This window comes from Schistocerca americana, chromosome 5 (genome assembly GCF_021461395.2).
Source record: "Schistocerca americana isolate TAMUIC-IGC-003095 chromosome 5, iqSchAmer2.1, whole genome shotgun sequence".
NCBI classification, from domain to species: domain Eukaryota; kingdom Metazoa; phylum Arthropoda; class Insecta; order Orthoptera; family Acrididae; genus Schistocerca; species Schistocerca americana.
This window is the reverse complement of record NC_060123.1, coordinates 404,404,594-404,420,833: the sequence shown is the minus strand read 5'-3', so window position 1 is coordinate 404,420,833 and position 16,240 is coordinate 404,404,594. Positions and strand designations below refer to the sequence as shown.

At 40.5% G+C, this 16,240-nt stretch overlaps 1 protein-coding gene across 1 annotated transcript in view; it reads left to right on the top strand.

The window, feature by feature from the left end:
* LOC124616402 overlaps positions 1-2,403 on the top strand; it is a 627,981-nt gene extending 625,578 nt beyond the window's left edge. Inside the window, exon 6 of the mRNA XM_047144706.1 lies at positions 988-2,403. Within this exon, the coding sequence (XP_047000662.1) occupies positions 988-1,148 (161 nt within the window). The 3' untranslated portion in view covers positions 1,149-2,403. The remainder of the gene's footprint in view (positions 1-987) is intronic.
* The last annotated feature ends 13,837 nt before the right edge of the window (positions 2,404-16,240 follow it).

Below are 16,240 nucleotides of genomic sequence, written 5' to 3'. Positions count from 1 at the left end.
CAGTACAAATAGTGATCAGTTGGATCAAAGTGTTAGTCTCAGCAGCACCTTTAATGGTCGCCCTAGCGATTTAGCTGCATTTCCTTGTTGCACGTCACTTCCTTCATTTTATTTCCAGTCTGATGTTCATCACTTGCCAACACTTATTAAAATCATTAACACTGCACATTTCATGGATACAAAGTTGAGAGCATCATGTCACCTCCACTATCACCCTGCAGTGAGTGAAATATTGAGGACCTCACTCTCCCATTGCACTCATCAGTGATTGCATGGACCCATTTCCATTGTTGTGGTATCATTATGTTACTGTAGGCACATGCTGAGATGGTTTTTTGAAGATGTCAGTGAGTAACACCATCTCACATTGCTGTTCAGTCTACGTTAAGCACATGTATCATCTCTAATGACCTGGTGTTCATGAGAACAGTGGACTCTAACCAACTTTACTTCATTTTCACTTTTTGAATGGCATATTGCAGGAACACAAAAGTCTAATTATAAACTAGAAATTTTTGTGAAAATGATGATATGCAGCAAAAATTATGAAGATTGTTGTTAACAGAACTGTAAGTCTTAAACAAGGGAAAATACTTTCAGGCTGTGGGCTGAAAACAGATTTACGCCGTTCTTGATCAGCATCTAGACTCGTGATCACATCTTACAGTGCAGAATGGTGAACATATTTCTATTTTTTGTTTAGCAACCATGTTACAATTATTCCTGAATAACTTCTGGAATATTCCAGTTAAGTAATTTAGCTTTGATAGTAATATTTCAACTTCTTCTTTTCAATGTGGACGCTTGCTTCAGTGAAGGAAACAGCTTTTCATTTCATTAATTGTTTAATACTTCTGTTCCCTTCATGCTTGGAATCATTTGTGACATTATGTATCGATTAAATGCCATCACTGAACATGGTTCAATGTTGTATTTTGGAAAGTCTTTGCAGGAAATAATAGTATTGTAATTGTTTCTCACCTACAGGTGATGAGATTCTAGCTGTCAATGGCAAGCCGTTACATGGTCTGAGCCATCAGGAAGCCATAGCTGTTTTCAAGGACTTTAAAAGTGGACAAATGCTGATTCATATTGGACGCAGAATACCAAAACGTCGACGAGAATCACTTCCGCGGCCTCTGGCGTAAAAGCATTTGTAGTGTTGCTATAATGCCACTCACAATGCAGTTTCCTGTGTCAGTTGACGCTGCAAATTGTGAACTGATATGAGGTGCTAGTCCTTATGCTGAATGAAACAGACAGTTTTATCTTTGACTGAAGAACTTACTCTCTTTGTTTTATGCTCGAAAAGTTGTATTTAACTTGTGTATTCTGAAGCAGAGAGAGAGAAAAGTGACTGTGTACAGGAAGACCTTTTTTGATAAATATTGAACAGAAATTTTGTAGAATATGTGCTTTACCTGTACAGTGATAATATACAAGTTAGTAAGTTCCATTTAATATATAATTTTTGTTGTATTGTAAGTTAGTTGCTGTTTTCTGAAGTTGTAATATTACATTTACATGTGGTAGCTTTAAATGAGTACTTGTATTTGCTCTGCCTGTGATACTGAGAATATTAAGATACAACACAGCGCTCTTCCAAAGTGTGTGATGTATCATTGAGTTAGTGGTTCTATCTTGAAAGAAATTGAACATTTTTGGAACACAGATTTTTATTGTAACAAGAAAGGATGCAAATATGCATTCCAAGGTATCAGACCTTTCCAGTCATCTTCAGACAATTGTAAACATTATTCTGTAATGATTCAAAGAGTATCTGTTCTGATCACATAGATGTTAAGTTACCACAACTGGTTTTAATTGTTTGTTTTCCCTTTAGCTGATGCAATAAGGACATCTTTGTACATAAGATTACTTCAGAATTTGCAACTGTTGTCAAAAAGCTCTTTTTTATGTACCAGTAATATGCTGCTGTATTTGTGACAGGTTAGAACTGTTATAGATATGTACATGAATCTAAAATACCTGTCTTTTTCAAACAGATTTATTCCACTATCAGCAAGACAATTTATTGCAATATACTGTTGTTAAACCCTGTTAGCATTACATTGAAAATTGTCAGCACAGATGTGTTGAGGTGCTGTTATCTCATGCATGGTTAATAGCTTTCAAATAACAGTATATATTACAAAAATTTAACCTGACTGAGAAGTTCAGCATTCAGTGGAGTGTTAAGACTCACGTTTATTTAAGGTGCTGTTTAAGGGGGGAAAAAAAGAAACTGCAATTTTTTTGCAGCCGTCTTTTTTCATGGCAGCTTAGGTATTGAAGTAATCTCTTATACTGATCTAAAATTAGAAACAATAGTATGTGTAGTGTGCAGTTACTAGTCACTTTTCTGAGAATACTGTTTCTCCGTGTACCTATAAAATAAAGTATTGTCACACATAAAAAAAATTGTCATTCTCATTGTGCTTGTAGTTCACAAGAGTTTCCTTTCACTATTTTATTCTTACTTAATGTGTGATCTGCACAGTTCTGTTATTTGAATGGCACTATGCATAAGTTTTCAGAAATGACAAGCCCTTTATAATATGGGGAAATAGAAAAATAAAATCGTTTAATTCAAGAAAGGTAAGAGAAATATGACACATTATACAGGACAATCAGAAACAGTCTGAAAAGTTTGTAAGGGTGATGCAGGGCTGCTTGTGCAGAGAAATAATTGTAAAGAAAAAAAAATATTGATGTGTTGTGCTGGTTAGGAGTTAATTAGCATTTAAGTTATTCAATTAAGCCATTTCACATACAAATTCAAGTCACCTGCCAGATAAAATTAGTGTCAGTTGTTCTCGTAGTGTAGATGATGGCGCATGAGACTGCTCAGTCTTTGGCTCGAGTTCAGTCCTTACTACCGTCCCTGTGCCCAATTGTTGTATCTCTGCCTTTTTTAGTTTTAGGGAACCAAGCGAAGAACTCATTTGGTGACACTGTCTCTGGCAAGCCACTTGAATTTACACACACAATGGACTGATTGGCAACTAGTCCTTATTAACTTGGAAATAGTGCAAAATATCATTTTTTACCATTATTTCTCAGTACCACCTACTCTGCAACACATTTACAAGCTTTTCAATGTGTTTCTGTATATATTACAACATTAAAAAACACCAGAAGTGTTGTGCATATGTCATACAATATCCATTAATAATTTCATCACATACACTGACTGCAAAAACCAAATACATATAATTGCTCAAAAGAAGTACACCTTAACAGTTGTTAAACATTATTTCAAAGTTAATCCACTCGAGGCTAGTGAATTATTGGTTTATAGAGGCTACCATAGGCTCTTGTTTAAAAATTCTGCTGCATCCACTGACACCTCTCTTGGTAACATAATAGTATACGAAATACAATAGACAATATATGTGTCTCTTAAAGTTAAGTATGTGACAGAGTCAACAGATGCAATTGGGGTTGGAATCAGAAACTACACTGTTACCAGAAAACTATGATGAGAGCAATTTCAGGCCCAAAAATTTTGGCCTATTTTTTCCAACCTATAACTGTCTTGTTTGAAATTTCTGGTGAATGTTTTCAACAAAGAGTAGTCCTTTGACTTCCTCTTCCATGGAATTTTTCCATTTTTATTCACTGTAGCAGGATGTGGTGAAAGGTAAAAATACTTCAACAAACCTGCTATCTACTGCCTCACTTGTGTGCCTGATATTTCATAGATATCAGCTGCTATGAAAAACTGAGGTTTAAGTAATTTGTCAGTTTTTCCATGTGCCAAAGGCCAACATACCAGTAATGTCAGTTAAAACAGTATTTAAAAACAAAAAGCTATAGTTGTCATTGAAGATTCCATATCATTTCCTCCAATCTCTCTTAAACATGGAATTTTGTTGGTGGGGTTAAAGTAATTAACACTTGTGACCGGTTAAAACTGTGTGGAACTGGAACTCAACACTGGACTCTGTTCTTGCTGGCACTGCACAACCTGTTGCACCATCATTTCATACCTCAAGTTTCACTTTTTCTATCAGTACCCTGTTAGGCTAGTACAGTTGCTGAGTTGACCCATAATGTATGCTTGCAAAGGGCAAGACATGTTGTGATACACAGTTTTAATTTGTCAATTTTCACCACAGCACATAATCCGCTGAGCATTTGTTACTGTAGCTGAGAACACAAATGCTTGCGAAGTGTGTTGGTATTTGGCCCAAAGGTACCATGAAGAAACTTTTGTCGTGACTGCAGGGGTCACAATATTTGATCACGAAACTACATTTCAGTATTGGAGAAAATCAAGAATCTTTTCGAGTGCCTCTTTTTTTGACTGGTTTGATGCAGCCCACCACGAATTTCTCTCCTGTGCCAACCATTTTATCTCAGAGAAGCACTTGCAACCTACGTCCTCAATTATCTGCTGGAGGTATTCCAATCTCTGTCTTCCTCTACAGTTTTTGCCCTCTAGAGCTCCCTCTAGTACCTTGGAAGTCAGCCTCTGATGTCTTAACAGATGTCCTATCAACCTGTCCATTCTCATTGTTGTTTTCCACATATTCCTTTCCTCTCCAATTCTATGCAGAACCTCCTCATTCCTTAGCTTATCAATTCACCTTATTTTCAACATTCGTCTGTAGCACCACATCTCAAATGCTTCGATTCTCTTCTGTTCTAGTTTTCCCCTCAATCCATGTTTCACTATCATACAATTTTGCGCTCCATATGTACATTCTCAGAAATTTCTTCCTCAAATGAAGGCCTATGTTTAATACTAGTAGACTTCTCTTGGTCAGGAATGCCCTTTTTGCCAGTGCTAATCTGCTTTTTATGCCCCTCTTGCTCCATCCATATTTGATTATTTTGCTGCCTAGGTAGCAGAATACCTCAACTTCATGTACTTTGTGACCATTAAATCCTGGTGTTAAGTTCCTCGCTGTTCTCATTTCTGCTACTTCTCATTACTTTTGTTTTTCTTTGATTTACTCTCAGTCCATATCAGAACTCATTAGACTGTCCATTCCACTCAGCAGATCATGTAATTCTTCTTCACTTTCATTCAGGATAGCAGTGTCATCAGCTTATCATATCATTGATACCCTTTCACCCTGAGATTTAATTCCATTCCTGAACCTTTGTTTTATTTCCACCATTGCTTTTTTGATGTACAGATTGAAAAGCAGGGGCAAAAGACTACATCCCTGTTTCACACCCTTTTCAATCTGAGCATTTCATTCTTGGTCATCCACTCTTATTATTCACTCTTGGTTCTAGTACATATTGTATATTACCTGTCTCTCCCTACAGCTTACCCCTATTTTTCTCAGAATTTCGAACATCTTGCACCATTTTAGACTATCAAACGCTTTTTCTAGGTTGACAAATCCTATGAACATTTCTTGATTTTCACGATAAAGGATGACAGCCAAAACAGTTGCAGGATAAAAATTTATTAAAATTCTTGACCAAGGTTTTGGTATATATAAATATACCTTCATCAGAAGTAAAAAATCCTGAACACGAAGACACTTTCATTAGAAAAACCTTAGCATCGGAAGTGAGAAACACAAAATCTTAAGTAACAGCGAAATTACCAGAGTAATACAGGCACAAAATCTTTTAGTTACTTACTAAAATTACATCATGCAATGGAGATTAATAAAACAATTGTGCCAAAGGCACATGTTTGCTGTTTGTGATTTTCGATGTGTATGTGTGGTTAATTGACTAGTATGTTTTTATTCACAACGACAGATGGTTTCATTTTATTGTAACATTTGGTTCTTTTCGCTAGTATGTATTTCACCACCTACGTTATGCGAGATTCTCGTGCGTTACACTAGTGTCCTCTCTCGTTAGATGTGCTCCATAGCGCAAGCTTCATCTGTTTGACACTAGGACACAGGTAAATTGGTTCCATATTTTCTATTTTACATAAATGTTTTCAAATGGTCTGATGTGTTTTATTTATTAATACAGAAAGTTTGAATTAACACAACTTTTAATAATTTTTGATGCGATTATGTAGGCATTCATGGATTTTAACACGCGCGAGTGTCTGGCACATACCACAAGTGCCCTCTCTCGGTGAAACCATCTGTCCTAGTGCTTTCACACTCTTGTCTCGATAGTTCATAGGCGAAGTACTGGTGCTAGACTGTTCGCATTGACCCTGTGCATGTAGTCATGTTGTACAAATGGAGAAGATGTCTTAATTATTGACGACGCCTTTGGCACAATTGTTTTATTAATCTCCATTGCATGATGTAATTTTAGTAAGTAACTAAAAGATTTTGTGCCTGTATTACTCTGGTAATTTCACTGTTACTTAAGATTTTGTGTTTCTCACTTCCGATGCTAAGGTTTTTCTAATGGAAAATGGAAATGTCATGTGGCTAGGGCCTCCTGTCGGGTAGACCGTTCGCCTGGTGCAGGTCTTTCGATTTGACGCCACTTCGGCGACCTGCGTGTCGATGGGGATGAAATGAAAGTGTCTTCCTGTTCAGGATTTTTTACTTCTGATGAAGGTATATTTATATATACCGAAACCTTGGTCAAGAATTTTAATAAATTTGTATCTTGCAACTGTTTTGGCTGTCATCCTTTATCGTGAAGAATTTCAACAGTTGCTGTTGCAGCCATGTTTAAAATCTTGAAATATCTTGATTTTTCTCTAGTCTTGCTTCCATATCATTTGCATCAGAATTGCCTCTCTGGTGCCTTTACCTTTCCTAAAGCCAAACTGATCATCATCTAACATATCCTCAGTTTTCTTTTCCATTCTTCTGTGTATTGTTCTTGTCAGCAACTTGGGTGTATGAGCCGTTAAGCTGATTGTACGATAATTCTCACGTTTGTCAACTCTTACAGTCTTTGGAATTGTGTGGATGATATTTTTCCGGAAGTCAGACCAAATATTCTAGAATGAAATTTTCACTTTACAGCAGAGTGTGCGCTGATGTGAAACTTCCTAGCAGATTAAAACTGTGTGCCGGACCGAGACTCGAACTCAGGATGCGAAAGGCAAAGGTCCCAAGTTCGAGTCTCGGTCCGGCACACAGTTTTAATCTGGCAGGAAGTTTCAGACCATATATTGCCAGACTCTACATTCTACACACCAACGTGAATAGTCATTTTGTTGCTACTTCCCCTAATGATTTCAGAAATTCTGATGGAATGTTATTGATCCCTTCCACACTATTTGGTCTTTAGTTCGCCAAAGCTCTCAATTATAATTCCAATACTGAATCCCCTATTTCTTCTAAATCAACTCCTGTTTTTCCTTCTATCACATCAGACAAATCTTCCCTCTCACAGAGGCATTGAATGTACTCTTTCCACCTATCCGCTCTCTCCTCTGCATTTAACAATGGAATTCTGGTTGCACTCTTCATGTTACCACAATTGCTTTCAGTTTCACTGAAGGTTGTTTTGACTCTCCTATATGCTGATCAGTCCTTCAGACTATCATTTCTTTTTCAATTTCTTCACATTTTTCATGCAGCCATTGGGTCTTAGCTTACCTACACCTCCTATTTATTTCATTCCTCAGTGACTTGTATTTCTGTACTCCTGAATTTCCCCGAACATTTTTGTACTTCCTTCTTTCATCTATCATTAGAAATATTTCTTCTGTTACCCATTGTTTCTTTACAGGTACCTTCTTTGTACCTATGTTTTCTTTCCAGCTTCTGTGATCCCTTTTTAGAGATGTCCATTCCTCTTTAACTGTACTGCATACTGGACTATTCTTTATTGCTGTATCTACAGGCTTAGAGAACTTCAAGCGTATCTCATCATTCCTTAGTACTTCAGTATCCCGCTTCTTTGCATATTGATTCTTCCTGACTACTCTCTTAAACTTCAGCATATTCATCACTACTATATTGTGATCTGAGTCTATGCCTGCTCCTGGGTATGCCTTACAATCCCGTATGTAATTTTGGAATCTCTGTCTGACCATGGTGTAATCTAACTGAAATCTTCCCATATCACTCTGCGTTTTCCAAGTATACCTCCTCCTCTTGTGATTCTTGAACAGGGTATTCAATACTACTAGCTGAAACTTGTTTCTGAACACAATTAGTCTTTCTCTTCTCTCATTCCTCGTCCCAAGGCCATGTTCTCCTGTAACATTTTATTTTACTCCTTCCCCTACAACTGCATTGCAGTCTCCCATGACTATTAGATTTTCATCTCCCTTTACATACTCCCTTTTCAATATCCTCATACACTTTCTCTTTCTTTTTATCTTCAGCTTGCGACGTCAGCATGTATACCTGAACTATATGAGTGTAAAATGATTTGTCCAGATCATTACGATCTATCATTCAAATGATCCATGGAGAACAAAACTGTCAAGGTAACGAATAAAGAAAGAAATATTGTTGTGCAAAATCTTTATTTAATTTCTTTCACAGAACACCATTACTATTTCTCTGACTATGCATATTGTAACACTGTTATGGCCCCAGTAGATGTATTGTGGAACACAACACAGCAGCTGTTCTATAGTTTATACTACTGCAGAAGCATCTGGCATGATGTGCATTGTGAATACTGTAAGTGCAGCGTCAAACACTGTAGTTATAAAATGTAGTTTAGTAATACCACGTTCTTTAAATCAGGAAGACATATATCAGAGCACTATATAAAACTGGTAAGATTGCTTCTGAATCACAGATAGAAGAGTCTGCACCGAGTGCCGAGGACAGCTGTATGTCAGGCCATGGGCACACCAACATGGGTATGCACTAGTTCTGCAGCACTAACATACTGAGAATGCTGATACAAGGTTATTAAACGCAACACCAGTTGAGCCCAAGTCTAATGACATAATGCCGTCAGACAACGGCTGTGCTTGGAGTGGAAGACGCATATCAGGGCACTTTATAAAATCTATAAGGTGTCTACAAAATTGTAAATAGTGTTGGAATTTACGTTAATGATTTCCAAGTAGTTTACAGGTAAGTTTGCCTCTTTAGCAAACGAATGGTCATCAAATGTAGTTATTTTAATAAACCTTTTATTTCCCTGCCTAGTAACATTGCTCTTCACTGTGTGATGACAACTCTGACCACATTCTAGTGGAATATGCAATATTTGTAGGAGTCTGGGTTAACATAGTTTACAGGTAAATGATTGGAACTATAAGTGGACAGAACTCACATCTTCTTGGGGATACATTAATAATTCTTCTCCCCATTTTCTTGCGGGATTTGCATATAGAACTAAGATTTGTATTAAGTTCAGGAAAGACATGACTATTAAATGTGGCACACTGTTAAACAGAACACAGCAACTCACCTGTAATTTAGGCCACATAAAAGCGCCATGGCATGTAGTGCATTGCAAACACTGGTTATTTGTCTAGCGTCAGTCAATGTAGTTACAAATTGTAGCTTCCAGTCTGGTAATATCACTTTCCTTAATCAGGACGACACATACACTATGTGATCAAAAGTATCCGGACCCCCTCAAAAACATACGTTTTTCATATTAGATGCATTGTGCTGGCACTTACTGCCAGGTACTCCGTCTGTACGCGAGATTTCCACACTCCTAGACATCCCTAGGTCCACTGTTTCCGATGTGATAGTGAAGTGGAAACGTGAAGCGACATGTACAACACAAAAGCGTACTGGCCGACCTCGTCTGTTGACTGACAGAGACCGCCAACAGTTGAAGAGGTTCGTAATGTGTAATATGCAGACACCTATATAGATCATCACAAAGGAATTCCAAAGTTCATCAGGATCCACTGCAAGTACTATGACAGTTAGGCAGGAGGTGAGAAAACTTGGATTTCATGGTCGAGCAACTGCTCATAAGCCACACATCACGCCGGTGAATGCCAAACGACGGATCGCTTGGTGTAAGGAGCACAAACCTTGGACGATTGAACAGTGGAAAAACGTTGTGTGGAGTGACGAATCACGGTACACAATGTGGCGATCCAATGCATGGTGTGGGTATGGCAAATGCCCAGCGAACGTCATCTGCCAGCGTGTGTAGTGCCAACAGTAAAATTCGGAGGCGGTGGTGTTATGGTGTGGTCGTGTTTTCCACGGTGAGGGCTTGCACCCCTTGTTGTTTTGCGTGGCACTATAAGAGCACAGGCCTATATTAAAGTTTTAAGCACCTCCTTGCTTCCCACTGTTGAAGAGCAACTCGGGGATGGCGATTACATCTTTCAACATGATCGTACACCTATTCATAATGCAAGGCCTGTGGCGGAGTGCTTACACGACAATAATATCCCTGTAATGGACTGGACTGCACAGAGTCCTGATGTGAATGCTATAGAACACCTTTGGGATGTTTTGGAACGAGACACATCGATACCTCTCTTCAGTGCAGCATTCCGTGAAAGTGGGCTGCCATTCCCCAAGAAACCTTCCAGCACCTGGTTGAACGTATGCCTGCGAGAGTGGAAGCCGTCATCAAGGATAAGGGCGGGTCAACACCGTACTGAATTTCATCACTACCGATGGAGGGCGCCACGAACTTGTAAGTCATTTTCAGCCAGGTGTCCGTATACTTTTGATCACATAGTGTATCAAGGCACTTTATACGAACGGTAAGACGGTTAAGTCGTAAATATTAGACTATTTTAGGATTTTTGATAGGGTAACAAATAAGAAAACCATTACTCTAAAGCAACTCTTTCATTATGTTTGGTTGGCCTTGCTTAATTTTTAACCAATAATTGAAATCTGCATCTGAACCATTAATTCCCTCTCCAGCCAGTAATTCGAAGAAACAAGCAAAATATATTCTCATATTCTAACACATTGTAACTTTTTCCCTATATACTGCATCTTGTACGGCCTTAACAGTTAGTTATGTTCCTTCTTGCAATTCTTGTAACTGAGAGCATGCATGAAATTTTAATTTTGCCTTTTATTTACTACATTACACTATTGTTAAAGCATTCCACATTTTCTTGGATGTATGTTATCCCACGTTCTTTTGGGATTTGCTTACAGAACTTCTATCTTACGCTTTAGCAAAAAGGTGGTCATTAAATATAGTCATTCTGCCTGTTTCAAACTACACAAACGGATTTTGAGTTGCGAGATGCAGTATGTCTAGTGCACTACATGCTGCGCTGATACAATATAACCGTCCTTCCCAAGAAGATCCAGATGGGAATGGAGGTTTAAAAACGGGTTTTTCGTATATCCTCTAATATAGTAAATGCACTCAAATCTGTCGCTTTCGGCATGTGCAGCAACATGAAACCACTTTCCAATGCCATTTACAGTAAATGCCAATATCTTCTATTTCCTTTCATCCCCAGATTTATCCATTTATTGTGTTTAAAGTAATGTGTAAGCCTTGTTTGCACATCAGCAATGGTTTATTTTCTTCAGTAGTGGTTTATAGTCGTCCTTCATGGCACTTGTTTTCGCCTTCTTTTGACTTTGACCCCTTCCATTCTCAGTTTCCTTTTTCGTGAGCATAACGGATCAGCTGCACTTAAAGGAGTAATTGTTTTAACAATGAATGTCTTAAGTCTGTTTGATATATTGATTCTTTTTCTTAAGACCTTGTTATGACTTTCCCTGTGCGCTGCGTGGCTCTGTAGTGGATACAGAAGCGAGAGCCGGCCAGTGTGGCCGAGTGGTTCTAGGCGCTTAAGTCTGGAACCCTGCGACCGCTACGGTCGCAGGTTCGAATCCTGCCTCGGGCGTGGATGTGTGTGTTGTCCTTAGGTAAGTTATGTTTAAGTAGTTCTAAGCTCTATGGGACTGATGACCTCAGATGTTAAGTCCCATAGCGCTCAGGGCCATTTGAACCAGGAGCGAGAAACAGATGCCGTTCATGAACAGAGAATTCAGATGTCAATTTGTTGTACATTTAATATCAAATAGTAATATCGTAACTTTGCTGCTGAAGTTGCAGCATCAGTTGCTAACAGCAGATCTGAATGTAGAAATACCCTGAAGGCCAAAGAAGCTGGTACACGTGCCTAATATCGTGTTGGACCCCGCGAGCACGCAGAAGTGCCGCAACATGACGTGGCATGGACTCGACTGATGTCTGAAGTAGTGATGCAGAGAACTGACGCCATGAATCCTGCAGGGCTGTCCATAACTCCGTAAGAGTACAAGAGGGTGGAAATCTCTTCTGAACAGCACGTTATAAGGCATCCCAGATATGCTCAGTAACATTCATGTCTAGGGAGTTTGGTAGCCAGCGGAAGTGTTAAAACTTAGAAGAGTGGTCCTGGAGCCACTCTGTAGCAATTCTGGACGTGTGTGGTGTCCCTGGAATTTCCCAAGTCTGTCAGAATGCACACTGGACAGGAACGGAAGCAGGTGATCAGACAGGATATTTACGTGCGTGTCACCTGTCAGAATCGTACCTAGACGAATCAGGCATCCCATATCACTCCAGCTGCACACGCTACACATCATTACATAGCCCCCACCAGCTTGAACAGTCCCCTGCTGACATGCATGGTCCATGGATTCATGAGGTTGTCTGCGTACCCACGGTCATCCGCTAGATACAATTTCAAACAAGACTCGACCGGCCAAGCAACATGTTTCCAGTCACCAACAGTTGAATGTCGGTATAGACGGGCCCAGGCGACGCGTGAAGCTTTGTGTCGTTCAGCCATCAAGGGTACACGAGTGGCCCTTCGTTTCCGAAAACACATATTGATGATGTAACGTTGAACGATTCGCACGCTGACACTTGTTGATGGCCCAACTTTGAAATCTGCAGCAATTTGAGGAAGGGTTGCACTTCTGTCACGTTGAACGACTCTCTTCAGTCGTCGTTGGTCCCGTTTCTGCAGGATCTTTTCCCGGACGCAGTGCCGGCCGGAGTGGCCGTGCGGTTCTAGGCGCTACAGTCTGGAACCGAGCGACCGTTACGGTTGCAGGTTCGAATCCTGCCTCGGGCATAGATGTGTGTGATGTCCGTAGGTTAGTTAGGTTTAATTAGTTCTAAGTTCTAGGCGAATGATGACCTCAGAAGTTAAGTCGCATTGTGCTCAGAGCCATTTGAACCCGGACGCAGTGATGTCGGAGACTTGATGTTTTATTGGATTCCTGATATTCACGACACACTCTTGAAATGGTCGTACGGGAAAATCGACACTTCATCGGTATCTCGGAGATCTACATCTACATCTACATTGATACTCCGCAAGCCACCCAACGGTGTGTGGCGGAGGGCACTTTACGTGCCACTGTCATTACATTCCAGTCGCGTATGGTTCGCGGGAAGAACGACTGTCTGAAAGCCTCCGTGCGCGCTCTAATCTCTCTAATTTTACATTCGTGATCTCCTCGGGAGGTATAAGTAGGGGGAAGCAATATATTCGATACCTCATCCAGAAACGCACCCTCTCGAAACCTGGCGAGCAAGCTACACCGCGATGCAGAGCGCCTCTCTTGCAGAGTCTGCCACTTGAGTTTATTAAACATCTCCGTAACGCTATCACGGTTACCAAATAACCCTGTGACGAAACGCGCCGCTCTTCTTTGGATCTTCTCTATCTCCTCCGTCAGACCGATCTGGTACGGATCCCACACTGATGAGCAATACTCAAGTATAGGTCGAACGAGTGTTTTGTAAGCCACCTCCTTTGTTGATGGACTACATTTTCTAAGCACTCTCCCAATGAATCTCAACCTGGTACCCGCCTTACCAACAATTAATTTTATATGATCATTCCACTTCAAATCGTTCCGCACGCATACTCCCAGATATTTTACAGAAGTAACTGCTACCAGTGTTTGTTCCGCTATCATATAATCATACAATAAAGGATCCTTCTTTCTATGTATTTCTAAGTACTCTCCCACTGAATCTCAACCTGGTACCCGCCTTACCAACAATTAATTTTATATGATCATTCCACTTCAAATCGTTCCGCACGCATACTCCCAGATATTTTACAGAAGTAACTGCTACCAGTGTTTGTTCCGCTATCATATAATCATACAATAAAGGATCCTTCTTTCTATGTATTCGCAATACATTACATTTGTCTATGTTAAGGGTCAGTTGCCACTCCCTGCACCAAGTGCCTATCCGCTGCAGATCTTCCTGCATTTCGCTACAATTTTCTAATGCTGCAACTTCTCTGTATACTACAGCATCATCCGCGAAAAGCCGCATGGAACTTCCGACACTATCTACTAGGTCATTTATATATATTGTGAAAAGCAATGGTCCCATAACACTCCCCTGTGGCACGCCAGAGGTTACTTTAACGTCTGTAGACGTCTCTCCATTGATAACAACATGCTGTGTTCTGTTTGCTAAAAACTCTTCAATCCAGCCACACAGCTGGTCTGATATTCCGTAGGCTCTTACTTTGTTTATCAGGCGACAGTGCGGAACTGTATCGAACGCCTTCCGGAAGTCAAGAAAAATAGCATCTACCTGGGAGCCTGTATCTAATATTTTCTGGGTCTCATGAACAAATAAGGCGAGTTGGGTCTCACACGATCGCTGTTTCCGGAATCCATGTTGATTCCTACATAGTAGATTCTGGGTTTCCAGAAATGACATGATACGCGAGCAAAAAACATGTTCTAAAATTCTACAAGAGATCGACGTCAGAGATATAGGTCTATAGTTTTGCGCATCTGCTCGACGACCCTTCTTGAAGACTGGGACTATCTGTGCTCTTTTCCAATCATTTGGAACCCTCCGTTCCTCTATAGACTTGCGGTACACGGCTGTTAGAAGGGGGGCAAGTTCTTTCGCGTACTCTGTGTAGAATCGAATTGGTATCCCGTCAGGTCCAGTGGACTTTCCTCTGTTGAGTGATTCCAGTTGCTTTTCTATTCCTTGGACACTTATTTCGATGTCAGCCATTTTTTCGTTTGTGCGAGGATTTAGAGAAGGAACTGCAGTGCGGTCTTCCTCTGTGAAACAGCTTTGGAAAAAGGTGTTTAGTATTTCAGCTTTTCCCATCGCTCGTGCGCCTACTATAACGCCACGTTCAAACTCTGACATTGTAGGAGCAGTAACCGATCTAACAACTGCGCCAGACACTTGTCTTATATAGGCGTTTCCGATCGCAGCACCGTATTCTGCCTGTTTACATATCTGTGTATTTGAAGAAGCATGACTATACTAGTTTCTTTGGTGCTTCAGTGTATATGCAGATACAAATGATTTATAAATTTGTCACTCTTCAGTACAATGTCTATACAGGTGACGTCAAGCCCTGGCCACTATGAAAACCTGTAAATGCTATTCAGCTGGCAAACGGACAAAATGGGGGTCAGTGCATGAATTTTTGAACTTAGGAAACCCGCTGCTGGAGCTCGAAAGAGGGGATGCCTACAGCTCAGTGGCAGCAGCGAAATCGTTCGTGACAGCACCCTAGTGCTGTGGTGGCGGCTGTACCAAATGCGGTAGCGGAACTGGCGGCGGACGTGTTTGAAGGGGCAGCCGACTGGTTAGCGGCCGATACTACAGCCCTCCCCGCCGCACTGTGAAGGTACGGGGCAGGCCTGGGCTGTGGATAGTGATGCCTGATGAGGCTGGTTGCTGCTCTGGGCCCAGAGCATACCAACCCGCATCCAAACACTGCGTCTTCCGAGCGCCAGGGAAACTGCCCCGGAAAACCAGGCACAGGTCGCATCAGACGGCACAGGTAGGAGCATGGAGGCTGCCGCAGAGGCCGCCGGCGATTCGCCGACGGTGACAGCGTCGGGGTCCATGGCAGAGGCACCTGCGGCGCACGTAGGGGTTGGGGTATTTCATGCAAAAACTTGGCCAGAAGTAGTGTTTGTTATTCTCTGTACTTCGCGAGCGTAGACAATATATTTGTAGGATAATAATGATTGTAAATACTTTGTAGGATGAAATAAAACAAAGTTACGTTGTATATACATTGATCGTCACCGGGACGAATATCTCACGAAATTAGCGTCAAACGCAAAAAACTAAAAACAACGAAACCTGTCTAGCTTGAAGGGGGAAACCAGATGCCGCTATGGTTGGCCCGCTAGATGACGCTGCCATAAGTCAAACGGATATCAAATGCGTTTTTTTAAAAATAGGAACCCCCATTTTTTTATTACATATTCGTGTAGTACGTAAAGAAATATGAATGTTTTAGTTGGACCACTTTATTCGCTTTGTGATAAATGGCGCTGTAATAGTCACAAACATATGGCTCACAATTTTAGACGAACAGTTGGTAACAGGTAGGTTTTTTAAATTAAAATACAGAACGTAGGTACGTTTGAACATTTTATTTCGGTTGTTCCAATGTGATACATGT